This window comes from Lissotriton helveticus, chromosome 3_2, assembly GCF_964261635.1.
Source record: "Lissotriton helveticus chromosome 3_2, aLisHel1.1, whole genome shotgun sequence".
Lineage (NCBI taxonomy): Eukaryota > Metazoa > Chordata > Amphibia > Caudata > Salamandridae > Lissotriton > Lissotriton helveticus.
The window spans coordinates 287,276,973-287,304,917 of NC_136062.1; the positions used below are offsets into that span (position 1 = coordinate 287,276,973).

Here is a 27,945-nt window from a genome sequence, read left to right on the forward strand (position 1 = left end):
AGTGTAGAAAGAACAAAATTGCTTGGCAAATAAACCAAGAATCGACAGAGAATACATGGGCCAAATTGCTATATGACGTCAAATCCAACAACAGCGCAAGATTCTGGCGCACAGTGAACAACCTAGACAATGCAAGGGCTCACAAAATAAACTCACAGATAACAGAAGAAGATTGGGTAAAGTTTCTGCAGCATCATTTTAACAAAAACACAGATGAAATTGCTCAAGGCTCTACGGCCTTCAACTACAACCTCCAAACATGGAAAAACTTAGGAGAACACAACCTCATGTCACTTTCAATCAAACAGATCAAAACTCGAATCTCTAAGAGCAAGAAAGAGGGTGCCCCGGAGCCTAATGGGATTCCTCCAAGTCTGTATAAACAAGATCCAGACTACTGGGCCTAACAACTTCGTCCCCTCTTTAAAAACATCCTGGATGGCGGGAGAATCCCAAACTCCTGGAAAGGCAGTAAAAGCCAAGCAAAGAATTATAGGCTAATATCCCTACTTGACAGAGACGCAAAATACTTTGCAGGTCTATTACTGGAAGAACTTACAGAATGGGCACTAACTAGAGAATTAATTACGATTAACCAAACAGGCTTTCAAAGAAGTACAGGAACAACAACTAACATTCTTGCTCTTTCCTTACTAATTGACGCCTCAGTAAAAATCAAGAGGCCGCTATTTGTCTGTTTCATTGATTACACGTCTGCTTTTGACAGCGTCGACAGGGGTAAACTTTAGTCCAAGCTATCAGACTGGGAAATCGCTCCGCAACTTTTGAACCAACTAATTGCACTTCACTCTGACACATGGATCCAAATAAAAACTAGGAACTGGTAACATTCTGTCGAGGAAAATAACAACCACCATGGGGCTGAAGCAGGGCTGTGTTCTTGCTCCTATACTGTTCAACCTCTTCCTGTCTAACTTGTCAGCAGAGCTTGACAACTGCAACCACCAAGCCCCAAATCTAGGTGGCTTAACAATATCAAACCTGCTGTATGCAGACGATTTAATATTGATCAGTCGCACTCCAGTTGGCCTTCAGCATCTTATAAATTCAACAAGCAACTTTTCAGATAGAAATGGGCTAATGATAAACTTGGAGAAGTCAAAAGTGATGATCATAAATCGAAGGAAACAGGGGCATCGTCGCTGGGAACTTCAGGGCAAACTGTTGGAGGTAGTCGATGAGTACAAGTACCTGGGTATCACCTTTGACAGAAAGGGTTCCTTTGGACAACACAAATCGACTATTAGAACAAGAGGGACCGCACTGGCAGTGGCCCTAAAAAGAATAAAGCACAAAATAACAGGCCCAGATGTATCACCCCTTCTAGAAGTCTTTCGAGCTAAATTGCTTCCTACCATCACCTACGGAAGTGAATGCATGAGAGGAAGATATAAAACAGTTCTGGATAATGCAGTGTCGAAATCAATACGACTAATTTTTAATCTCCCCCAATACATTTCTCCAGCCCAGCTAAGACTAGAATTTGGCCTCCAAAAACAGCAAGTAGCACGGAAGGGGGCATATGCAAAGTGCTGGTACAAAATAAAGGGAGCAGAGAACGGTTCTATGAACTCATACTTATGGAAAGAGATGAACCAAAACAAAGACAATCCAGCTGCGGTCTACCTACAGCAATAAACCTTTTAGCCCTACAGGAGCTCTGGGTGATTAATGGCCCACAGAGAACGTTTAAACAATTAGTAAACAAAGCAGTAAAGTTATTATCTTTGGAAGAAGACATGCCTACCCTATCCAAAAGAGCACATGGATGGTTTGTCATTCAGACTTACACAAGGACCGCGCCACAAACATACCTGGGAACAGGATTCTCAAAGATTGCAAATGAAGCATATCTGAAATTGAGGATGAGTGTTTTACCGGTCAACCAGCACCTCCCCCCCTGGCAAAGGTCAGACAACCACAAACTGCAAAATCTGCGGCGAAGCCAAAAACTATATCCTCCACTTGCTGTGTAGCTGCAGAGGCTTAGATAAAGAGCGCCAACTGCTACTAAAACCAGCCTGGAACATGAAAGGGATCCGAACCCGCAGGCAAGCACTAAAAGCATGCTTTGACGCAAGTGATATTCAACTAGCATGCAGACTGGTGAAATTTGTTAATATTGCAAAAGATAAGTCAAACTTAACTGTAATATAACAGATTATGTGCAGAGACTGGTTTCAAATAAACATAAGCGGCTACTTTTAAACTGCGGCTCTAATTGGAAATCCCAATCATGTACCAAGGGAGCACAACGCAGGGCACTGCACTACGGACACTGACAATATCAATCGGGAGGCTCCATGTTTTTAACTTTTTATTTATCTGTTTTTACCTCAGTCAATTTGATAAAACCTATAATCAACTGTTCTAACTGTAACGTATATTCAAACTCTTAACAAAAGTATTTGTATATGTGACCCAATTTTTAATATTGTACGATTTTGCAAAGATTTTAATGAATCATGCAATAAAGATGTATTACTACTACTACTAAGTATCCCATCATGCCTCAGAGGTGAGAGTTGGATTAGGTCATTTATGTGGAAATTAGGAATCCTGGGTGAAGCAATTGTCAATAGCTTTAATAGTTCCTGTCTGGTGAGTTGGAAGGGTTGCTAATGATGAGGATTCCCATAGAAAAGAACTAGGATTACAAGTGAGTAACTTTTCATTCTCTTCCAGGGGATCCTCATCATAAGCCATAAAAGCTGTATAGAATAGCAAGCCCATCCCAGAAAAAGGCAGACATAAAAAGAAAAAAAGCTCCAATCATCATCAGAAATGGTTCCTTAAAGAAGTCTGCCCTATTTGAGTATCTGCTCTGGAGTCTGAATCTAGACAGTGATGTCTAGTAAATGTATGAACAGATTTCCAGGTAGTTGCCTTGCAAATCTCTGAAATGGGAATATTACGAAGAAGAGCTATGGTAGCAGCATTTCCCAATGTAGAAGGTGCTTTAGGCCTACCAGGTAGGAGGTTATTTCAATCTGTATGAGAGAACAATGCATGGTAAAATCCATCTAGAAATTCATGGTTTAGAAGAAGGCAGACCTGTAAGTGTTAGACCAAAGTTTATGAAAAGAAGGTCTGACTGTCTTGTATCCTTAGTTTTGTCTAGATAAAAGTTTTGTATTCTTAACATCTAGAGAATGCAAGGACTTCTCTGCTGACGTTGAAGGATTAGGGAAAAAATTGGTTAAGAAAATAGTATGGTTTATGTGGAAATTCAACTCTACCTTAGGGAGAAAACCTGGGTGCCGTCCTCATAACTACTCTATTACTTTTTTTTTTTTAATTCTTTTTATAGAGTAAAACAAATCAATCCATCCAGGTACACAGAGAACATCAAGCAATCGTATGTTACATAGCCTCCGTCACAGGTAGAGCAACAATACACAGATGAGTTGAAGGGCACATGCATCAATCAAGTCAGTGCATTGCCTATATCTAAATCTATAACAATTCCCCCCCTCTGCTAAGATCTATATTTCTCCTATGGACTCCTTAACTTTTCACACTTTTTTGGGCTGCCTCTACTCTTGTAGATTATCTGTTTTGCTAGTCGGCACCAGTCCAAGTCTGACATCCAGTCAGAGAGCTTTGGCGTCTCTCGTACCCGCCACAACTACTCTATTACTATGCCTACTGTATATGGTTCAGTGGAGCATAGAGCCTAAATCCCATTAACTCTAAGTGCAGAGGTAATAGCAACTAGAAAAGCTGCTTTTCATGTAAGAGGTTATAAATTTGCTTTGTGTATGGGTTCAAAAGGGGTCCCCATTAATTTGGGAAGTACAATGTTCTACAAGGAGGCGAAATAGACTTAATGGAGTAAAAAACGTATCTGAAAGAAACACATAGTGATAGATTCCGTACCTTAGAATTACCCCCAGGCGTCAGACTGGATCCGGAAAGTTTTCATCATCAGTACCCCTGCATGTCGGAAGGTGGCGCCGTGCGGCTCCGCGTACATCGTTGGTGTCGTGGTCGCCGAGATCACGTTGCAGCAGCTACTTGGACGACGCCCTCACGCGCGGACGTCATTTCATACTTTTTCCGCGCAGGTCCAGAGAGAGTTGTACCCCCAATAATTTTTCGACTGAGGTTTTGAGGCTTTTTGTGTCAGCTTTTTCGAGTTGATCGACTCTTGGTGTAGTAGGGATGCCCAGTTTCAAGTAGTGTGGGGACTGCTATCGGATGATGTCAGTGACGGACCCGCAGCGTGTGTGTCTCAACTGCCTTGGAGCACGACCACGACCCCAAGAAGTGCCTCGACTGCTGGGACATGGTGCCAAAGACTTTGCGGGAGTGGTCCCGAAAGTTGCTTGAAGTCCGGCAGTTGGCTCCGCACCGCTCAAGGTCCCGGTCCCATGGGAGGTCAAGGGACTGGTCGCGGAGCCATCGTTCGTCAGGATCAAAGTCTTCGCACTCGGGGACAGGTAAGACGAAACACAAAAAGTCGTAGAAGCGTCATCGCTCGACGACTTCCCCTCGCCTGTCTTGCGACGCGGCTGAGGTTGCGGGTGGTACCTCCTGCGGCTCCGGCAGAGACTACGGTGTTGCTGTTGGCCTACCCGCCCTTCCCATGTCCATCGGCGACTCCAGCCCAGCTGCAGGAATTTCTGTCAGCAATGGCCCGCCTCTTTTGGTTGTCGGGCCCCGGAAGGCTGATTGGGGGTCATCGCCCTTCACTGTCAGCGGCTCCGGCATCGCTTTCGGCTCCGGCCCCGCGGGGCCCCACAAGGATCCAGGCCTGGATCCTGCTTGACCTTGTTACACCTCCATCGGCGTTGACCACACCGGCACCACCTCTAACATCTCCCCCGGTCTCATCCCCGACATGGATACGGAGCCGGAACGGCATCGCTCAATGCCAATTCAGACGCTGATGGGGCCTTTCTACCCCTATGTCCAGCCTCCTTATTTTCTGGTTGTACATCAGCCTTTGGAGGATGGGTTGACAGGGAGGGATCTGAGGACCCTCTCACAGCTCAGTGTGAGTAACACCCGGACTGGGCAAAGGACCTGGGGGATGCCAGTGGTCTGGACACCTCTCCTGACCTTGGCATGCTCACTTGTCCTACCGTGGCTACGGAGAAGGGTGCAAGTTATGCAGTGGTGTTGCGTAGGGCGATGGCGGCCCTCCACCTCCAACTCCCTACAGTGGTAGTCAGGAATAACCTCCTGACAGAAGTGCTTCAGTCAGCAGCTACCTCTGCGGAGCCACTGCTGCCCATTAATGAGGCACTTTCTGACATTCTTTTGGGCACCTGGTAAAATGTAAATCCATATTTGTAAAGCGCAAACTACTCACGCTTATGGTCTCAAGGCGCTGGGGGCTGTCGTGGAAATTAAGTGAGCTATTGCTCACATGGTGCTGAGCTGAGCTGCCCCCGGAGCCAGGGATTGAACCGTGAACCCTTTGCTCCGAAGTCAGCTGCCCTGGCCGCTGTACCACACCTCTCCACTCCTGCTCCAGGCCCAACACAGGGGCTCCTGTGGATAGGAACGTGGCCAGACGCCATTGTCCGGACCTGGGCAACCCCATTTTCCTCTCCCAATACCCCACCCCTGAGAGCTTGCTTGTCCAAGCCTCAACGTCCCAGAGCGCATTCCCTACCACACCCTCGGACAGGGAATCCAACAGACTGGAACAATTTGGGAAGAAGATTTTTTCTTCTGCCAATTCAGGGCTGGGGTCTGTGAACACTGCATTACTCTTGGGCCGTTATTCCCACTCTGTGTGCGATATGGTGGCGCAGGTGCTGCCTCAGTGTCCGGAGTAGGCGCGGACAGTGCTCTCTCAGGCTATTGCTGAGGGGAGAGATGCAGCCAAGTTCACAATACGATGTGGCCTGGACACCGCCGACTCGCTGGGCAGAGCCATTTCCACTACAGTGGCGCTCCGCCGCCACGCCTGGCTGAGGACTACTGGCTTCTCGGGGGATGTCCAGAACACCCTGATGCACATGCCCTTTGATGGAATTCGCCTTTTTGGCAACAGGGCAGATAGTGCGTTGGAGCGCTTTAAGGACTCGCAGGCTACTACCAAGTTCTTGGGACTTTCGGCCACTCGCCCTCCTCCGCCTTCTGCTCTTCGCTCCTTTCGTGGCCGTGGAAGGGGCGCCCAGCACGTTCGCTTCAGAGCCACAGGTCGTAGCAGCAGCAGTCTCAGCGCAGACGTGGGACCCGCAGAGGCACGTTAGGGGGTCAAGGGGCCAGCGGGCGGGTCAGTCCACTTCCACCCAGTCACAACCGTCTTTCAGGCCCATCAAACGCCAGTGGGCAGCAGGATTTGCCATCACCTCTCCCACAGACGCACCATCACTTTGGAGAGGTGGGTGTTACAAATAGTCCGAAGGGGCTACTCCCTCACCTTCGAGACTACTCCTCCAGCCATGCCACCCCAGTACCACCGCATGTCGGGGGATCATTTGGCACTTCTTCAACAGGAAGTCGCGGCCCTCTTGGCCAAGGGGGCCATAGAGCGCGTTCCTGTGCCAGAAGTAGGATGTGGTTGTTATTCCCACTACTTCTGGTGCCCAAGGAGGACAAGGGCCTGCGTCCTATCTTGGACCTCAGGGACGTCAATCGCTACTCCGGAAGGAGAAGTTCAAGATGCTGATTCTAGCTCAGGTCTCGTCTGCTCTCAACCCTGGTGACTGGATGGTAGCGTTGGACTTGCAGGACGCATATTTCCACATTCCAGTCCTGCCGGCCCACCGGCGTTATCTGCGGTTCACGGTAGGCCACGAGCACTTTCAGTTTACCAGGCTCCAGTGTGGCCTTACCCCCGACGGTGATGGCGGTGGTCGCAGCTCATCTGCGCAGATCAGGGGTTCCAGTCTTCTCCTATCTCGACGACTGGCTGTTGAAGGTGGGCTCACCCCAGTTAGTCGTCTCGCACCTCCAGATTATGGCCGACCTCCTGCATTTGCTGGGTTTCTCCATCACTGTGCCGAAGTCGCACCGGATTCCCTCTTCATCGAAGTGGTTCAGGATACGACGCAGTTTCGGGCCTATCATCCCGAACCGAGAGTCCAGGATATTCAGGCCATGATTCCGATCTTTCGGCCTCTATCCTGGGTTTCGTTAAGGATGACCCTGAGGCTGCTGGGCCTCATGGCCTCCGGCATCCTGCTGGTCACTCATGCCAGATGGCATATGCGGGGTCTGCAGTGGGACTGGAAGTTCCAGTGGGCGAAGCATCAGGGGAGCCCGTCCGATTACGTCCAGATCTCGGAGGGCACAGCAGCTGCAGTGGTGGCTCATGAACCGATATTGGGTCCATATCCCTTTCCCTTCCCCAACCGGAGCACACAGTGGTGAAGGATGTGTCCCTCCTCTGAAGTTTGGCAGGGAGTGGAGGGTGGGGGGGAGAGAGCACATGGGAGAGGCGGAGATCAGAGGTCTCCGGCAGAGTCCAGGCTCCATATCAACCTTCTGGAGCTTCGGGCGATCCGACTTGCACTGAAGGCATTCCTTCCGTCTGTCAAAGAGAAAGTGGTGCAGGTGTTCACAGACGACACCACCGCCATGTGGTACTGCAACAAACAGGGCGGGGTGGGGGTGTGACCCCAATGTAAGAAGGCTCTGAGCCTCTGGACATGGCTGGAACAGCAGGACATTTCCCTGGTAATTCAACACCTGGCAGGTTCACTAAAAGCCAGGGCGGACAAACTCAGCCACAGGTGTATGATGGATCACGAATGGCGTCTTCACTCGGACGTGGCGCAAGGTCTCTTTCGACAGTGGGGAGAGCCTTGGTTAGATCTATTCGCCACTGAAGAGAACGTGCAATGTCAGCAACTTTGCGCGTTGGAATTTCCAAAGCGGCACTCGCTTGGTGTCACTTTTCGTCGTAAGTGGAGTTGTGGTCTGTTGTAGGCCTTTCCGACTGTACCACTTCTGAAGATCAGACGAGACCAGGCTCAAGTCATTCTTGTGGAGGCGGACTGGGCTCGAAGAGTTTAGTATCCCAAGCTACTCAGTAAGACGATCGATCCCTCGATCCGACTGCCTCTTCGGGAGGATCTTCTGTCGAAGCAGCAGGGGACGGGCCTTCACCTTACCCTGTCCAGCCTCCACCTCTTTGCGTGGAGATTGAGCAGCGGCAGTTGATTCCTTTTGACCTGCCTCCTGAAGTCTGTGATGTCATTCTGGCAGCCAAAACGATTCAAAAGGGGGTGGTGATGGACAGAGTATCTGAATTAAGCAGAACACTCCTACCCAGTCAAAAGATCAGGGCTTGATCCATCACCGTTTTTTTAGCTCACTGCACCATCCCAGTTCAGAACCTGGCTACATGCAAATTAGTCTGACCCTGGCCCAGTGCATCATGGGAACAGGGCAGACCAACCTACCAAGCCAATTCTTTACTGGAAAGGAAACAAGCTTCCGGGGACCGGTTTCTGGCATTACAGCCGTCTTCGGCCCGGCTTGCTTGAATCCTGATGGTGCAGTGAGCAAGGGACTCACATCTGAGCATACCCTTCCACACTTGTGGTGGCCAAAACGATTCAAAAGGGGGTGGTGATGGACAGAGTATCTGAATTAAGCAGAACACTCCTACCCAGTCAAAAGATCAGGGCTTGATCCATCACCGTTTTTTAGCTCACTGCACCATCCCAGTTCAGAACCTGGCTACATGCAAATTAGTCTGACCCTGGCCCAGTGCATCATGGGAACCGGGCAGACCAAACTACCAAGCCAATTCTTTACTGGAAAGGAAACAAGCTTCCGGGGACCGGTTTCTGGCATTACAGCAGTCTTCGGCCCGGCTTGCTTGAATCCTGATGGTGCAGTGAGCAAGGGACTCACATCTGAGCATACCCTTCCACACTTGTGGTGGCCAAAACGATTCAAAAGGGGGTGGTGATGGACAGAGTATCTGAATTAAGCAGAACACTCCTACCCAGTCAAAAGATCAGGGCTTGATCCATCACCGTTTTTTAGCTCACTGCACCATCCCAGTTCAGAACCTGGCTACATGCAAATTAGTCTGACCCTGGCCCAGTGCATCATGGGAACAGGGCAGACCAAACTACCAAGCCAATTCTTTACTGGAAAGGAAACAAGCTTCCGGGGACCGGTTTCTGGCATTACAGCCGTCTTCGGCCCGGCTTGCTTGAATCCTGATGGTGCAGTGAGCAAGGGACTCACATCTCTGTCCATCACCACCCCCTTTTCTGAATCGTTTTGGCCACTATAGGAGTGGAAGGGTATGCTCAGACATGAGTCCCTTGCTCACTGCACCATCAGGATTCAAGCAAGCCGGGCCGAAGACGGCTGGAATGCCAGAAACCGGTCCCCGGAAGCTTGTTTCCTTTCCAGTAAAGAATTGGCTTGGTAGTTTGGTCTGCCCTGTTCCCATGATGCACTGGGCCAGGGACAGACTAATTTGCATGTAGCCAGATTCTGAACTGGGATGGTGCAGTGAGCTAAAAAACGGTGATGGATCAAGCCCTGATCTTTTGACTGGGTAGGAGTGTTCTGCTTAATTCAGATGCTCTGTCCATCACCACCCCCTTTTCTGAATCGTTTTGGCCACTATAGGAGTGGAAGGGTATGCTCAGACATGAGTCCCTTGCTCACTGCACCGTCAGGATTCAAGCAAGCCGGGCCGAAGACGGCTGGAATGCCAGAAACCGGTCCCCGGAAGCTTGTTTCCTTTCCAGTAAAGAATTGGCTTGGTAGTTTGGTCTGCCCTGTTCCCATGATGCACTGGGTCAGGGACAGACTAATTTGCATGTAGCCAGATTCTGAACTGGGATGGTGCAGTGAGCTAAAAAACGGTGATGGATCAAGCCCTGATCTTTTGACTGGGTAGGAGTGTTCTGCTTAATTCAGATGCTCTGTCCATCACCACCCCCTTTTCTGAATCATTCTGGCAGCCAGGCGTCCCTCCACTAAGTTGGTATACACCTGCAGGTGTAACAAGTTTGTGGCATGGTGCACAGCAAAGACTGTGGATCCCCTTTCTGCCCATCTTTCAGAAGTTCTTCTGTTCCTTATTTCTTCGGCCCAGCAGGGCTCTGCTCTGGGTACTATCAAGGGCTATATTTCTGCTATTTCAGCCTTTCTCCGGCTCCCTGATCAGCCCTCTCTTTTCAAGTCCCCTGTTGTAAATAGATTTCTTAAAGGCATTACTCGTCTTTTTCCGCCTATTCCTTTCGTAATGCCACAGTAGGGCTTGAATCTGGTTCTTACATCTTTAATATGCGCTCCCTTTGAGCCTCTCCACAACTGTCCTCTTCGTCTGCTGACTTTGAAGACTGCTTTCCTGGTTGCCATCACCTCTGCCAGGAGAGTGAGTGGGCTCCAGGCTCTTTCTTGTAAACCTCCTGAAAGGTACCCAACAAGTCTTACCGTCTGCCTGTAGAGTAGTCTCGCGGGGATGAGATGAATAACCTCCTCTGTCTCTTACCTACTCCCTTGTCCTATCTTATTAAGACCGGACCTGGGATGTGGTAACAGTCGGGGGAAGGAATCCTGGTAAGGAGGTGCTCGATGATAAGTTCTAAGGAACCCTCCTGGGTGGATACGCCTTTCTGCCTCAGAACCTGAAGGAAGGACAACCCACAATAAGTACTCTCAGTGATAATGGCATACAACCTATTCCTAATACACACACTACAGCGGAAGGTTTAACTGGACCATAATCACCTGAGGGGTAGATTTGGAATAGGTGGAACAATGTTGATCCACTCAAGGATATACGCCTAGGATGAGTAATGGTAACACACTGCTGTGTTACCAGAGAAGCAGGGTATAGGATTGTGCTTCCTGCGTTCACCATGGTGATGTGTTGTAACAATAATAGCAAAGTAAAGTAATGCGCCCCAGCGCTTACCGTGTTGTGGAGAAAACAAATGCAAGGTGTTTGTAACGCGCTCCAGCGCTCACCGTGCCAGGATGCAGACTGTAGGCAAGGTGTTTGTGACGCGCTCCAGCGCTCACCGTTCCAGGATGCAGACTGTGGGCAAGGTGTTTGTGACGCGCTCCAGCGCTCCCCGTGCCAGGATGCAGACTGTGGGCAAGGTGAATGAAACGCGCTCCATCGCTGACCGTGCAGAGTGCAGATGAAGAAATGGTGATCTGCCACTGCGGTCACCGAGCCGGTATATGAAACAAGGAAGTGGTGACCCGCACGAGCGCTCACCGTGCCATGGTAGGAACAAGGAAATGGTGACCCGCTCCTGCGGTCACCGAGCCGGTATACAGGACTAGAAAATGGTGACTCGCTCCTGCAATCACCGAGCCGAGATACAAAACTTAGTAATGGCGCAGCACACCAACGCTACCATGGCAGGAGAAAATAGGGGAGAACTAGGGAAATGGTGACACACTCCTGCGTTCACCGTGCCGGAGTGCTGAACAAGAAAATGGCGAAGCGCGTCAGCGCTCGCCGTACGGTCTCAGCACAAGACAAGAGCAAGGTTCCGTAATATGCTCCTGCGTTTACCTTCAAGGTAGCAGCACCAAGAACAAGTGCTGCCGTCAGCGTCCGAAGAGTATCAGAAGAGCCGGTGTCCATGTCCATTGGAGATTTGATGGCGCTACCTGGAAGTGGTTTGTGCTGACCCGCGGTACTGCGCTCCAGTCTTGCGCTAGGCCGCTAACCTGCCGCCTTTGTTTTCATACTTCTGGGGACATGACACCTCCTTTTCTATCTGTCCATCTGGACAAGGTTGTGCTCAGGACACGTCCATCCTTTCTGCCAAAGGTTGTCACTGCCTTTCACATCGAGCAGACCATCACTTTGCCAACTTTCTTTCCGCCTCCACATCCTTCTAGAGAGGAAGAGGGGCTCCAACATCTGGACCCAAAACGTGTGCTCTCGTTTTACTTGAACCGCACACAACAGTTCCGCGTGGATGACCAACTCTTTGTTGGCTATGTTGGCGCCAAGAAAGGTCGGGCCGTACACAAGCGGACTATCTCCCAATCTGTCAGGCAGCTACGTCGGCCTCGTTTCACACTTACTAAGCACTACTGCCTGGACAGCCAAGTCCGGGGAGACTGCTTCTTTGGCCGTTCGGGACATCGTGGTGTGATCTTGGTTCGCAGACCCACCACCGGGGTTTGCATTGCTGGGGTATCTATCCTAAGGTAAGGAATCTATCACTATATGTTTCTTTCAGATGAACAAGTTACTTACCTTCGGTAACGATATATCTGCAAGAAACATTAGTAGTGATAGATTCCTTACCGCCCCACCCATCCTCCCCGTTCTGCAACGGGCCCTAGTTTCAAGACACCAGTGGTCAGTATCTTGCATGGCTGGTGCAGAAAGTCATGTAAAGTAGTGTACAGAACTTACATCATTGCAGCGTCTAAGTAGCTGCTGCAACGTCATCTCGGTGACAATAACGGACGCGGAGCCACACAACGCCATTTTCCGACGTGCAGGGGTACTGCTGACGAAAACTTTTCGGATCCAGTCCGACGCCTGGGGTAATTCTAAGGTAACGGATCTATCACTACTAATGTTTCTTACAGATATATCGTTACCGAAGGTAAGTAAGGATTAGTTACTTACCTGTAATCCTAGTTCTCTTCCAGGGGTATCCTCATCAAAGTCATAAGCATTAGAATATTCCCGCCCATGCGCGGGACCCCGGAAACAATATATTATATGTGCCCCACATATATATAGACATATATATATACATATATATATATAAAAATAAGCAGTTGCAGCCAAATAAAACAACAGAGCTGTAATATGCTGTGAAGAATTTCCACCATACAGTGTATTTTGCATTAGAAACATGAGAAACAACACCAATGCTTGTTTAGAAACTGTTTTAATGCTTAAAAAACAGTAGAAATTCTCATAACACACTGTAAACATATACAGCTCCCAGGCTGCATTGCAAATCCCCAGTCTAAAAAGACTGAAAAGCTAACCTGTAGCTGAATGTACTAAAACTGACGCTGTGCCTTTAAGGCACCTCTGCCCCTAGCTTCCCATCATGCCTCAGGGGTTACAGTTAGGTCAGTTGTTCTTTTCGGAGACTGAAAACCAAACCATGGTAATAACAGGTTAAAAACATCTCCAATGTAATAAACAAAGTCCTTTGCCCGGGGAGGCGGGAGGGTTGCTTATGACTTTGATGAGGATACCCCTGGAAGAGAACTAGGATTACAGGTAAGTAACTAATCCTTCTCTTCCAGGGGATCCTCATCAATAGTCATAAGCATTAGAATAGAGTAGCGAGCCTCACCTCATCCCTGCGGGCAAAGGAATCAACAGATAACATTCATATCCGTAGGCCCAAGAATAGGCCTTATTCTACCCAAAAAGGTTTCTCAAGGAGGCTTGCCCTACTTGAGAATCCGCTCTGGAATCAGACTCTAGGCAATAATGCCTTGTAAAGGTATGGACTGATTTCCATGTCGCAGCCTTGCATATTTCTGACATAGGAATGTCATGCAAAAAAGCTATTGTGGCTGCTTTCCCTCTAGTGGAATGAGCTTTGGGTGATTGCAACAAAGGTTTGCCAGCCAGTTGGTATGCTAGTTTAATACAAGAGACAATCCATCTGGAGATGGATCTTTTGGCTGCTGCAAACCCGGTCCTCATTGCACCATAATTGACAAAGAGTTGGTCTGTCTTTCTGGTGTCCTTCGTTCTTTCTAGGTAAAACTTTAGCACCCGTTTAAGATCTAACGAGTGCAACGACCTCTCAGCTGGGGTCGATGGGTTAGGAAAGAAAGAAGGAAGGGTAATCGTTTGATTTATATGAAAATCCGAAACCACCTTTGGAAGGAAAGATGGGTGAGCCCTCATTACCACTCTGTTGTGGTGAAACACAGTGTAAGGTTCCTTGGTGCAGAGTGCTTGTATCTCGCTAACCCTGCGCGCAGAGGTTATTGCCACCAAGAAGGCCGCCTTCCAAGTGAGATGTTGCAAGGAGGCCTTGTGTATAGGCTCAAACGGTGTAGACATCAGTCTGGAGAGAACCAGGTTCAACTCCCAGGGAGGAGAAGGATTTCTCACAGCTGGATAGACCTTCTTTAATCCCTGAAGGAAATCCTTCACTACTGGGACCTGAAAAAACGATGTTTGTGTAGGTGATTTTCTGTACGCTACTATGGCGGATAAATGAACCCTAATAGAAGCGTATTTCAACCCTGATGTCGCTAAGTATAGGAGGTATGGCAGGACTACCTCTTCTTGTCCTTTGGTGGGATCAAAGCCATGGTCCTTACACCAAATGAAAAATCTTTTCCACTTGAACGCATAAGACGTCCTTGTGGAAGGTCTCTTTGCCTCTCTTAAAATATTCATACATTCCGGAGGCAGATTTAAGTGTCCATATCGCAAGACCTCAGGAGCCATGCAGTCAGGTTCAGCGACGGGAGATTGGGATGCAGGATCCTCCCGTCCATCTTGCTCAGCAGGTCTGGCCTGCACGGCAGACGTCTGTGTGGACACAGCGACAGATGTAACAGATCTGGATACCACCATTGTCGCGGCCAATCCGGAGCAATTAGGATCATGTCCATGCTCGATCTGATGAGCTTGGCCACCACCTTCGGAATCAGTGCCAGAGGGGGAAAAGCATAAGCGAACATTCCTGTCCACTCCAGCAGGAGAGCGTTCCCTTGCGTCCCTGGCCGGTGGAACCTGGACGCGAAGGCGTGGCATTTGGCGTTTTCGTCGTCCGCAAATAAGTCTATGTCTGGACGACCCCAGCAACGGAAGAGTTCTTCGACCACTTCGTCGTTTAGCACCCAGTCTGGCTGATCTTCGAAGTGCCTGCTGAGTGCGTCTGCTTTTGTGTTTAGCTCGCCTGGAAGGTGTACTGCCACCACCGACAGTCCCCGAGCCAGAAGCCAGTGCCAGATTGTCTGGGCCTCCAGAGACAGAGGGCGAGATCGAGTTCCTCCCTGCTTGTTCAGATAGAACATAGTTGTAGTGTTGTCCGTCTGAACCAGGACTTTGTCCATTGTTATTGCTGGAAAGAACGCTTTGAGCGCCAGATGAACTGCTCGAAGCTCCAGCATGTTGATGTGGTATGTCTGAAGGTTGGTCGACCAGCGACCCTGAATCTGAAGATGACCCATGTGAGCACCCCAGCCTTCTAGAGATGCGTCCGTTACCACAGACAGCGAAGGAAGAGGTTGCTGAAAAGGGACTCCCTGCAGGACATTCCGAGGGCGAGTCCACCACTGTATTGAGGTCAGTGCTGCTTGAGACAGGATGATTCGATCCTCCCAATCTCCAGTCGCTTGGTCCCACTGATCCTCCACAGACTCTTGTAGAGGCCGCATCCTCAACCTGGCGTTCGGTATTAGGAAGATGCAGGACGCCATGGAGCCCAACAGAGACGCTACGTCTCGCACCTTTGGACGAGGAACCTGAAGTAACTTTTTGCATTTTTGTCCCATGGAAGATAGTCTCTCTTGCGAAGGAAACGCTCTTCCCAACTTTGTGTCTAGAACTGCTCCCAGATAGTGGATAGTTTGCGTGGGCTGCAGGATCGATTTTTCTGAGTTCACATGGAGGCCGAGCCTGTGTAGCTGTTGGAGACACAGGTGACAGTCTTTGGTGGCTTGACGAGGTGACGAACTCTTCAGGAGCCAGTCGTCTAGATATGGGTACACAAAGAGACCTTTTTTGTGTAGACACGCCGCTACCACTGCCATGCACTTGGTGAAGACCCGTGGTGCGGATTTGAGTCCGAAAGGAAGCCCTTTGAACTGGTAATGCTTGGACCCTACCAGGAACCTCAAGTACTTTCGATGACCTGGTGTAATAGGAATGTGGAAGTACGCGTCTTGTAAATCCACCGAACACATCCAATCTCCGATTTGTAGATGAGGACATATTTGGTGGAGTGCCAACATGCGAAACTTCTCTTTGACCACCACTTTGTTGAGGAGTCGAAGATCCAAAATCGGTCTGAATTTTCCTTCTTGGTCTTTTTTGGGGACAAGGAAATATCTTGAGTACACTCCTTTCCCCCTTTGGGATAGGGGTACCTCTTCGATTGCGTTTTTCTTTAAGAGGACGCTCACTTCCCTTTTGAGGTGCTCTAGTTGGTACGAGCGAGACTTTTTTGGAGGAGTCGGTTGTGGTTTCTTCCTGAAACGTAGCGCATATCCATTGCGCAGTATATTCAGCACCCACCGATCTTTCGTGATGCTGACCCACTCTGCCAGATGTTGTGCAGCACTTCCTCCCACTGGAGTGGGTAACGGTGTCAGAGGAAGCCACTGCTCAGGCCTTGCCTCCTCTAGGTGTGGTAGAGGACTGATGATGTCCGCCTCTACCTCTGCTCGACCTTCCACCTCTGTATTGTGGCTTTCCTTGTGGCTTGTTTTGAGACCATTGAGGGGTTTGAACCCTCTGTTGGCCTCCCCGGTTTTTGTTGGTCTTGCAGCGTCGTTTGAACGGTGCTTTCTGTTTTTCCAGACCTACTGCCTTTACTGTGTCTAACTCAGTCTTCATACGGGCCATTTCCTGATCAGCATGCTCCCCGAAGAGTGAAGATCCGGAAAAAGGCAGATTGAGGATGCGCTGCTGTGCATCTGGTTTGAGCCCAGTTAAACGCAGCCAAGAGGATCTCCTCGCACATATCCCATGTGAGTAGTTATGTCCAGCTAGAAGGGCGTTATCTGCTGATGAACTAATCATTTGGTTTGCCACCAAACAGCCCTCCGTCACTGTCTCCTCAAAGTCCTTCTGGTCCTCCTTGGGCAATTTCCCTTTGAATCGTTCCATGGAGTCCCATAGGGCCCTATCGTACCTTCCCAGAAGGGCTGATGCACTAGAGACTTTCAGGGATGAAGCTGCTGTGCTGCATACCTTGCGTCCCCAAGAATCTTGCGTCTTGCTGTCTTTGTCAGGAGGAACTGACGAAGAAGGAGCGACTGTGTGATTCTTCTTAGCTGAGGCTACAATAACTGAGTCCGCCGCAGGCTCACCTTTAACAAAGATAGGATCTGAGTCGGCCGGCCTATATTTTTTCTGGATACGTGCCGGTACTGCCCTGATCGTTGCTGGCGTGAGGAAAACCTCTTTGATTGGGTCCATTATTCCTGGAACTAATGGGAGCAACGGCCGTGTATATGATTTGTGATGAAGGGTCTCAAAAATCACAGTAGTGGACACCTCTGGAGTGGTCATCTCTATATTCAGTTTGTGAGCACCCCTTTGCAAGACGTCCAGATATGTGTTGACGTCGTCAAGAGGGGAAGCTCTTGAGCGAGGGCTGTCTGCCAGCGTTGGAGAGTAATCCCTTTTAGAAGATCCAGGTGAAGATGGAGGGGAGGATGATGGAGTCCTTCTTCTCCTGTGGTGAAAATGCTCCTTCCTCACCGGTGATCTCCTAGGTCGTTCCTCCCTTCGAGGAGAACGTGATATTTTCTGATGTACTGGAGATCTCGATCTCTCAGTCCGTACCTCCTTTCTCGGTGTTCGAGATCTGGGTTGCTCCCTCCTTGGCGATCGGGAGACCCTAGGGGCATGCGACCTGTCCGCTCCTCTCTCTCGTGAGCGTGATCGGTGAATGGCAGGACTCTGTCCATCTGCCTCTTCTGCTTGCTGAAGAGGGGACCTGTGGACTGGACTCAAGTACCTTTGAAGTCTCTCTGGTGCCTTAGAATCCTTCCAATTACTCAAAGGAGCATACCATCTTGGCGAGAGTCTTATATGTGAAAGGTACCCCCGCTGGGGACTCTTTTGTACCGGACTCCTACTCCTAGAAGATGACCCCGTTGAACCCGAGGCACTTGAGGAGGAATGGAGTGAAGCAGATTGTGTCACTAGGACTGTCGAAGGCACCGAAGGAGATCTCCGTCTCACCGGTGTTGGAGGACGTCTCAAAAGCCTTTCCCTCGACGTCGAACGCCTCTGCGGCGTCGACGGGGTGAAAACCTTCGGCGTTGAATGCTTCGACGTTGACCTGTGGTCCCTCGACGTCGATCGGCGATGATGTGCCGACGGCAGAGTCTTCTCCCTCGACGTCTAACGGCGTTGCCCTGCCGTCGACGAAGGTCTCGACGTCGAACGGCGTTGCCCTGCGTGTGCTCATCCGTGTGCTCATCCGGACAGGTGAAGAAGACCTGGGAACCACAGCTGATGCAGCCATTTTGGTGCAATCATTATCATTCTAGTTTTGGACTTGTAGAATTTTTTGAACACTGTTGGCATGAGAGGAACTGGAGTAAATGCACACAGAAACATCCACGTCCATTCTATCAAAAGGGCATTCCCTTTCAATCCTGGTTGGGAGAAACTGGATGCGTAATCATGTCATTTTTTTTATGTTTACGTCTGCAAACATATCTATTTTCTGATAACCCCAGTCTCTAAAAATGTCATGCAAGACTGTCATTTAAAACCCAGTTGAGGTTTTCTTGAAATATTCAGCTGAATGAATCCGCCTGCACATTCTGAACACCTTGTAGATGAACAGCTGGTTAAGTTCCAGGATATTAACCTTTTTTGGATAGCTTGCACTTCTAGAGATAGGGGGTCGAGAATTAGGTCCTTCTTGCTTGTTCAGTTAATGCATTGTTGCTGTATTGTCGGTCTGAACAAGCAGGGAGTTAGTTGTGGCAAGAAAAATTTCAGCGGTAGAAAGGTCGCTCTCAGTTTTAAAAAATTGAAATAAGCTTTCTCTTTGTCCGACCATTCCCCTTGAATTTGGAGGTGTTCCATTTGAGCTCCTCAACTTTGGAGAGAGGTGTCTTTAATCGAAGTTTAAATCGGCAGACAAAATGGTATCCCTACTAATAAGCTCTTCGTTTGATTACACTATGGAAGAGACTGGATTGAATCCTGCGAGAGGGTCAATTTCTTTTCCCAGTGATCTGAGAACTGATGCCATTGACCTTCTAGGCACTGTTGTAAGGGCCTCATGTAAAATTAGAAAGATGCGAGAAGCCATTAACTCCCAGTAGAAATGCAATCTGCCTTGCCGTTGGATGAACAGTACGTAAGAGATTGTAACACTTCAAACGGATTGATAATAACCTCTCTTACGAAGGATACACTTTTGGGGACTGAGTATCCAGGACTGCTCCAATGTATTGTATCTTTTGAGTTGGGGGAGTATTAGACTTTTTGAGATTTACATGTAGGCCTAGGTTGTTTAGTTTTCTGAGGCAATACTGGACATGTTTCTCTATCTCCATTGCACATATGCCTTTTATAAGCCAGTTTTCCAGGTAAGGATAAACAAATATTTTCTATTTCCTTAGAAAGGGTGCCACAACTGCCATGCATTCTGCGAATGTTCAAGGCGCTGACTTTAACCCAAAAGGCAGAACTTTATATTGATAATGTTTTGTGTCTACTTTGAAACCAAGACATGTTTGATGTTTGGTATTATTGCAACATGAAAGTAGGTATCCTGGAGGTCTATGGAACACATAGTGTCTCCTTGATCAAGTTGAGACTATTCTGGTATACCATCAACATTCTGAGCTTCTCCTTCTTTATGTATTTGTTTAGTACTTGAAGTCTGAGTATGGGTCTGAATTCTTTGTTTGGTCCTTTCTTCAGCACAAAAACAATATCTAGAATACATTCCCAACCATTTCTGATGATGAGGAACCTCCTCCACAACACTCTTCTGTAATAGATTGTTGCTTTTCCTTTGCAGCAAGTCTGCCTAAAAAGGTGATGTATTGGATGGTGGAACTGACGGAGGAGAGAACTGAAGTGAAGAGAACAACCATTTTGAATAATATTCAAGACTCATTTGTCTGTTTTTAAGCGCCACTCTTTCAGATGCTTGGTAAAACTCCCCCCTCCCCCGCCCCCACTGGAGTGGGTAAAAGAAGGAGGAAGCAAACGCAGATTTTCCAGTGTATGTGGACTCCTGCTGTGTTGTCTTATCTCTAGATGGTTTTCTAAAGTGATATGGCAGTTTTGGTTGCTGTTGGCGGTGTTGTTGAGACCAATGAGGGGTTTTTAACTCTCTGAGGAAAATAACTCCCATCATAGGGTTTGTACCTTTTATGATATTTCCTCCACCTTTCTGGGCCAACAGACTTCAAGATGTACATCTCAGTTTTAATTTGGGACATTTCGTCATCCACATGAGACCCAAAGAGAGTGTTCACTGGAAATGGCAAATTCAGAATACGGTGCTGCGCTTCTGGTTTGAGACCAGTGAGTCTCAGCCAAGTTGATCTAAGTGCACATATTCCATGACAATGTCCATGAGCAGTCACATCGGACGTATCAGCTGCAGCATGAATGATCTGATTTGCCACCAGGCCACCTTCCATCAAGATTTCTTGAAAATATTGTTGGTCTTCTTTGTGGAGTTTTTTTGTGAATCTATGTAACAAATCCGATAGAGATCTGTAATATCTTCGAAACAAAGCACAAGCACTGGCAGCCTTCAAACTTGATATTGATGGTCCCCAAATCTTTTTTCCAAGCACATCTATTTGCTTACTTTCTTTATTCGAAGATATGAATGATTTAGGAACACCAGTATGGTACTTCTTTGGTGCTGCTACAATGACATGATAAAATCCATCTAGAAATACATCTTCCAGGGGATCCTCATTAATGGTCATAGGCGCTGAATAAAACAGCAAGTCCATTCCAAAAAACAGCAGACATGAAATAAAAATAGTTGAAAACTTAGAATATGGACAGTGGACCAAAGCACAGGAAGCAGCACCCGCACCGTCAATTACCAAATTTTTTTTGGGTGTCGGACAGTGTTAAATATCCTTGTGTGCACTTCTCCGTATGCATCCCCTGTCCAAGGGTGCCTCCCATCTCAAGGGAATTTAGAAAAACAAAGTCAAAGCTGCAATAAAGGAAGGGAAAAACATATGGACACTGTTATTTATATGGAAGTGGCATACTTGATAGTAATATTTTGATGCTCATTTTATTTACATGTGGCTTTTCTGTGGTGCAGCTCTGACTTTGTTTAGTTTTTATGAAATAAAAATAGCTACAACCATCACCCAAAAAGGTTCCTTAAAGAAGTCTGCCCAACTTGAGAAGGGTCTGCTCCAAGAAAGAGCGGGTCGTGATCCGATGGCTTACATTATTTGAGAAGTCGAGATGGAGGATCCTTCACTGATGAAGGTGTAAGAAACATTTGCACTACAGGTTCTAAGAGTCTGAAAACCAGAAGTGGTAAAGGCTGTGCTATCGTTCTTTGATGTAAAGTCTCAAATGTTACAAAAGAGGATGACATAGGAATGGGTATATCTATATTCAACTTTGTTGTTCCTCTTTTTAAGACATCGTTAAAAGTAAGCAGTTGATCAATCAGAGAAACTCTTGTGGCGGTGTATCTGTCAGAGTTGGTGAATAACCTTTGACTGATGAGCTAGTGGTGGTTGACCAAGATGGGGATCTCCTTCCTCTATGCGGAGATTTGGATCTTCTTAATCTCCTAAAGTGTTTAGATGTAGATTTGGGAGCCGATGAGCTCCAGATCTGATTACATTGTGGAGAGTTAGATATCTGTGGAGACCTGTGAAGGCAAGTCGGAAGATGAGGACTACTTAGAAGCTCTATAGGAGTCAAAGAGGGCAGAATTGGTGAGCCTGGCGAAATTTGAGGTGATGGAGATCTCTTGGGAGATGGAGTACTTGGAATTTGAATCTCATGAGTTATGCTTGAAGGAGATTTGTTCGAGAATATTCAGAGTCAAATATGTGTGGCACAAATCTACGACCACTGTGAAGCCAACGTGGAGATACATTCAAGGCTGACTGAACAGGGTCTTGATGGAGAACTAGGTCTAGAAAGAGTACCAAGTGGTGATCTCACCGGTAAAGACGGTGACTGTTGTATTAAAGTTGACTGAAAATAGGTTAAGTGCTATCTGGGGTGTGCAGCGCAAGATAATATCCATACAGCTGGGCCCATTCGAGGGCTATGCATTGAGGACCCTGAGGACATGGCACCCATTTGGGTGAGATTGCCGCACAACATGTTCCAGAATACTTTGGGGGCTTGTGAACAACACACAGAATAGGAATCTGTCTTGGCTTTCTTTTTGCCACAGGAAGGGCAAGGATCAAACAGAGAAGGTATCCTTTGACTGAAAAAGCCCAAAAACTGGTAGAAAAAAAAGACAACTACTTACTTCAACAGGTGTTAGATGTCGAAATAAAAGAAGCCACAGTGAAAATGGATAACTTTTTTGACAGAAAAGTCAAACAAATGTGGAGCTGAGTAACCAGGGTCCTGACTGAAGGAGCCAAAAAGAACAAGTTACCTAACTGTCACCCGAGACATGATGGGAAAATAGGGGTCATGGCTGCCTTAAAGTCACGGTGCCAGTTTTTGCTTGAAATTGCTTTAATTTTCTATGCTGTTAAGCTTTCAATGCAGCCAATGGGATAACAATGCCTGTATTCTTTGCAGGATAATGTTTCTGCTGTTCATTAAAGAGAGTTCATGTGTCTCCTTGTTCTCCTGTTCTTTTGTATTTTTTGCAAAAACAAGGTTTCAAAGCATTGGGTAGCCTTGTTTTTTTTCCTGGGAGTCTGCATTGGCTTGTGAAAAAATGATATATGTGTATATATATATATGTGTATATATATATATATATATATATATATATATATATATATATATATATACACATACATACACACACATATATATATATTCACTGAAAAAACCATAGGTTTCAGGCCTTATATAGTTAGGAATTAGCATTTAAAAAACCTTTGAAATTCACTCAAAAAAACTATAAGTTTTAGGGGTGTTATAGTTAGCTGGACATTTCACTCATACAAAACCATTGAAATTGCTCCTATATAGTTAGTTGTACTAACTATATTTCGCGCACCCGCAATCCACTGCTGATGATGTCACATATTAGATCATTCATGACATGGTCAGTGACATTCAAAGGTTTTTTAAAAGCTAATTCCTAACTATATAACGCCTGAAACCTATGGTTTTTTCAGTGAATTTCAAAGGTTTTTTAAATGCTAATTCCTAACTATATAAGGCCTTAACCTATGTTTTTTTTCAGTGAATTTGCAAGGTTTTTTAAATGCTAATTCCTAACTATATAAGGCCTGAAACCTATGGTTTTTTCAGTGAATTTCAAAGGTTTTTTAAATGCTAATTCCTAACTATATAAGGCCTGAAACCTATGGTTTTTTTAAGTGAATTCGCAAGGTTTTTTAAATGCTAATTCCCAACTATATAAGGCCTGAAACCTATGGTTTTTTTCAGTGAATTTCAAAGGTTTTTAAAATGCTAATTCCTAACTATATAAGGCCTGAAACCTATGCTTTTTTCAGTGAATTCGCAAGGTTTTTTAAATTCTAATTCTATTAGCGGATAACGTTTTTATATATTCAAACTTTTTTTAATGCTAATTCCTAACTATATAAGGCCTGAAACCTATGGTTTTTTCAGTGAATTTCAAAGGTTTTTTAAATGCTAATTCTATTAGCGGATAACGTTTAAATATATTAATATCCTAGTGGGACCACCTAAACAGCCCTAGGGGGTCAGGGTGTTTCTACCCTGCCCCCTTTTTGTGTTCTACACGTTTGTTTTTCTGCTTTCTTGTGCCTCAGTCTACTAAGACCCAAGATGGATGACAACACTTCCTGGTTAGAAATGTTGACAGCAATGAGCATGCAGCTTTCTCGTGAAGGCATACTGATTGGCTGTCACTGTCTGTCAACACTAGCACAAGATGGATGACAACACTTCCTGGTTAGAAATGTTGACAGCAATGACCATGCAGCTTTCTCGGGAAGGCATGCTGATTGGCTGCCACTGTCTGTCAACACTCCAAACCAGGAAGTGTTGGCAGCCATCTTGTGCCTTGTTAGTACCAAGGCACAAGAAAGCAGTGAAACAAAGGTGTGAAACTCGCAAAGGGGTCAGAGTAGAAGCACCCTGACCCCCTAGGCCTGCTCAGGGGGTCCCACAAGGACCCCCAAGGCAAAAAAAAAATATATTTTTAAAGTCGTGGGGTACGCGTACCGTGCGCGTATGGTACGCGTAGCCCGCAACTTTAAAAAAAAAAAATGTATTTTTTTTGCCTTGGGGGTCCTTGTGGGACCCACTGAGCAGGCCTAGGGGGTCAGGGTGCTTCTACCCGGCCCCCTTCTTGAGTTCTACACATTTGTTTTTCTGCTTTCCTGTACCTCACTCTACAGAGGCACAAGATGGCTGCCCACAATTTCTGTTTTAGAGTGTTGACAGACAGTGGCAGCCAATCAGCATGCAGCTCATGCACGTAGGGGTACGCGCACGTACGCGTACCTTACGCGTACGGTACGCGTACCGGTAAGCTTACGAGTAAGCTTAGGGTGAGCTGCTATAGATATGTGTTTTTGAAGTTAATTTTCATAAAAACCACTGGAGCAATTTTCACCAAACATAGCAAAGGCACATCTGCGTACAAGTCCCTACAATTTTCCCAAGTTTGGTGTAATTCAGTTCAGCGGTTCAGGCTGTAGACTCGTCAGACCGTCCTATGGAAATTAACATGGGGAAAACACGTTTTGGGACCCCCCTTTTTTTCTCAGCCCCCACTTCACGAATCCCCCCAAAACTTCCAGGGAAGGAGCGCAGCGGAGCTGGCCAAAATTTTGGAAAATTACACGCAAATTCCTCAACCGGCGCCAAAGTTATTCCCAATAGAATGTTGCGGACTTCCTATGGTAGCCAATCCTAACTATATATACCTACTATATATATATATATATATATATATATATATATATATATATATATATATATCGACATCCAAAGGGATCCCCAAGCCAGTCGAGAGCGCTCTGCAGTGTGTGCTCTGCCCAGGGGTCGGATCCTGACCCTGAAGATTCTTGTCATACAAAAGGGGCGGCACAACCAGGATACTTTTTTAAGTCTGTTTATTAGACTTCACCCCACCAACGCGTTTCAGCCACAACTGGCCTTGCTCACGGTTGGTTAGTCCCTCTACAGTGTTGCTTTTTATATTCCCACAAATTGCCAATTATGAGGCATTGTGGGATATGTAGTTTTAAACGTGAAAATCAAACAATAACAATCAAACCCAATAATAAATCAAACATAGCCACAGTGAACGATTTGTCACTTGAACTGTAACAATTATAAAAGCACACTAAGTCTTTCTTTTGTTTTAATGTTTGATTTTCACGTTTAAAACTACATATCCCACAATGCCTCATAATTGGCAATTTGTGGGAATATAAAAAGCAACACTGTAGAGGGACTAACCAACCGTGAGCAAGGCCAGTTGTGGCTGAAACGCGTTGGTGGGGTGAAGTCTAATAAACAGACTTAAAAAAGTATCCTGGTTGTGCCGCCCCTTTTGTATGACAAAAATATATATATATATATATATATATATCATATTCAGTGCTTATGACTATTGATGAGGAACAAATTTTAATGTGTGATTCCACCACAACACCACTGAGCAGCAGAACTGTAAATTGTGTTCAATCGTCCGTTAGTCAACTCAAACATGATCTCAAAGATGCAGTGTTTATGACCATTACAACCACATACACTTGCTTGATGGTCACTTTAGTGTGTTCTTCTTAAATCTATTTTGCTTCATCTAATCTATGTTGCTAACCACATCATTCAGAACCATCAGGCATACCTACTGCTTAACTGCTAGCATAAAATCAGATACTTCGCCGATGTATTCCCCCTGCATCTAGTGATTGTATGCTATAGAATGTTTTCGAGGGGCAGATACTGCCTCTGTGCGCTCCCACTCTACTTACCTTCAACTCACTAACTACTTTCCCTGCATTCTTCTTTCTGAATGTTTTGGAGATGTCTGCACCTCTATGATAACTCCACAATGCCCAATCATGCATCTACCTCTCAATCGCTGGTGATCTACCCTCTTACAAGTCATTATGGATGACTTGTGGTGTGCCACGATTTACCCAAATCCACAAAGCTACCAATGATCGACCCACACCTTGCTGATGCGTAGCATAACAGCCCACCTCTGGTTGGTTAACACTGATCAATCAATCAGGCTTCACATTATGAGGACTTAAGTGCTTGTGCTTTCATTCTGAAAGGCCTTGCATTCTTCTGATCAACTCTTGTATGTCCTAGGGGCAACCATGAATCCCAATCTATTTAACTCTAGGGCAATGGCGATAGAAATATTTGTTAAGTTATTGCATTGCTCTAATTTACAAACACTCATAGGCTTCTGATACAGATATGTTTGCTTCTTAATGTCATTCTTGCATACTACTTGCGAATACTCTAGGACCCCTGGGCTGGAATATTTTTTATATTGCAGGTTGAGAATTTAATCCACAGCACCGATACCTGCTGGGCCCTCATTGTACTACAAAAACTTTTAAAATAAATGCATTACATTAAACGGTGAAAATCACATTAAAAAAAACCTGCATAAGCAACACTCATGGAATAGGGCTGTTTGTTCGGTCCTCACCTGAACAGCTTCGTCGCGGGCTTGTTTTTCTTCCTGTCTCCGCTGGCGATCCTCCTGTAGTTCATTAAGTCTCTGTTCATACTCTTTTAGTTTCGCCAGCACATCGTGACGTTTATTCTGAGCTTCAAGTGTGTTTATAAATGCAATTTCATTCACCTGCAGGGGCAAATCGGAGTGTGATTTTCATTTAAATTTTTCCTGATTTGTCAAAATATCTTTGGTAACTTTGAAGTTCCCAATACAATACACATTCTTGCATCCAGTAACCCCCTTCCTACAAAGTCAGTCTCACTCACAGGTTGTTCATTGCTGATGGAGGTACATCATTGTATGGTGCTTAGTCATAAAACATTTAAAGGAATGGATAATTTAGCAACATCTGTATGTTGGGTTATCATCAATAATGATAACCGACATGGTGAACTTCTGAGAAATCCCTTTGCCATTCCAAAGCACTACACAAGTACATTGAGAACTTTGGTATTGATGTGCGGTTCCCAATCGAACACCAGGGATGTGCAGTTTGCACACTTTACGAATAGGAGGGCAATTTGCGATGCACTCTACATTCTAATATGCTGCACTACTAATTGTCCATTTACAGGGATGAATTAAAATGAATTAGGCAGGTTGCAATGTATGACTCCCTGTGATTGGCTGCGAATGCAGAGACAGAAGCCTCCAAGGGACATTAAGCCTCCGTCCCTGTATTTTAGTTTCCCAAAAGGAAAACAATTTTATAAAGGTGGCCGTGTCCATAAAAGCGAAGTCACCAGAGGGAGCAAGCAGCTGCACTACTACTCACAGTCCACATTCACAAGTGTCAAACAGGAAGCTGTCCCTTGTAGATCCATATGCCTTTTGCCAACCCAACATGGGGATTGATGATTGATAATTGATCAATGGATTTCGACCGCAACTGCAGTATGTTACCATTAAGACATCTTCTGTGAATTTCAAACAGGATGGCGATGCTTCTTTCAACTTCTCTCCTATTTGCGATTTTTACACAGTTGCAAAAAGTTTTCCAACTCATTAAAGGTATTTTGTATATTGTAAAAAAGGTCTTTTGAGGTAATAAAACCCGTAATTTTGCGAATCACTGGGTTTGTGACCGCAAAAGGGCTTTATGTAACTACTCTTGGGCACAACTGTATAATGTTTGCTGCTCCGGCATAGACATGTACTTCGACTTTTCGAAATAATTACTTAAATTTAAAGTACAATAAAGTAAAGTAAGACAACTTACGTCGAAAAGGAAAATCCATCTGACAGTAAAATAAATGTATTAAAAAAATAATGTAATATAAGTCATCTAGTCCTCGAGACCCTCCAGTCTACAATTTCGCTCAATAAAAAATAACAAGTACTAAAGTGTCAAGCACGCTCACAGGGTATGTGAAGGTGAAAAACCCAGTTACCCTGCTAATAGAAAAATATATGGGCCACATCCCTGTAACTTTGCACTGATACACAAATAAGGAAAAGAAAAGCCGAATCGATT

General features: G+C 46.2%; 1 protein-coding gene across 2 annotated transcripts in view; it reads right to left on the reverse strand.

The window, feature by feature from the left end:
* The window catches only part of SCAPER (S-phase cyclin A associated protein in the ER), a 3,246,499-nt gene that overhangs the window by 2,158,241 nt on the left and 1,060,313 nt on the right, over positions 1 to 27,945 (reverse strand). For both annotated transcript variants that reach the window (XM_078685236.1, XM_078685237.1), the window contains exon 16: positions 26,442 to 26,597. In XM_078685236.1, coding sequence (XP_078541362.1) covers positions 26,442 to 26,597 — 156 coding nt within the window. The remainder of the gene's footprint in view (positions 1 to 26,441; positions 26,598 to 27,945) is intronic.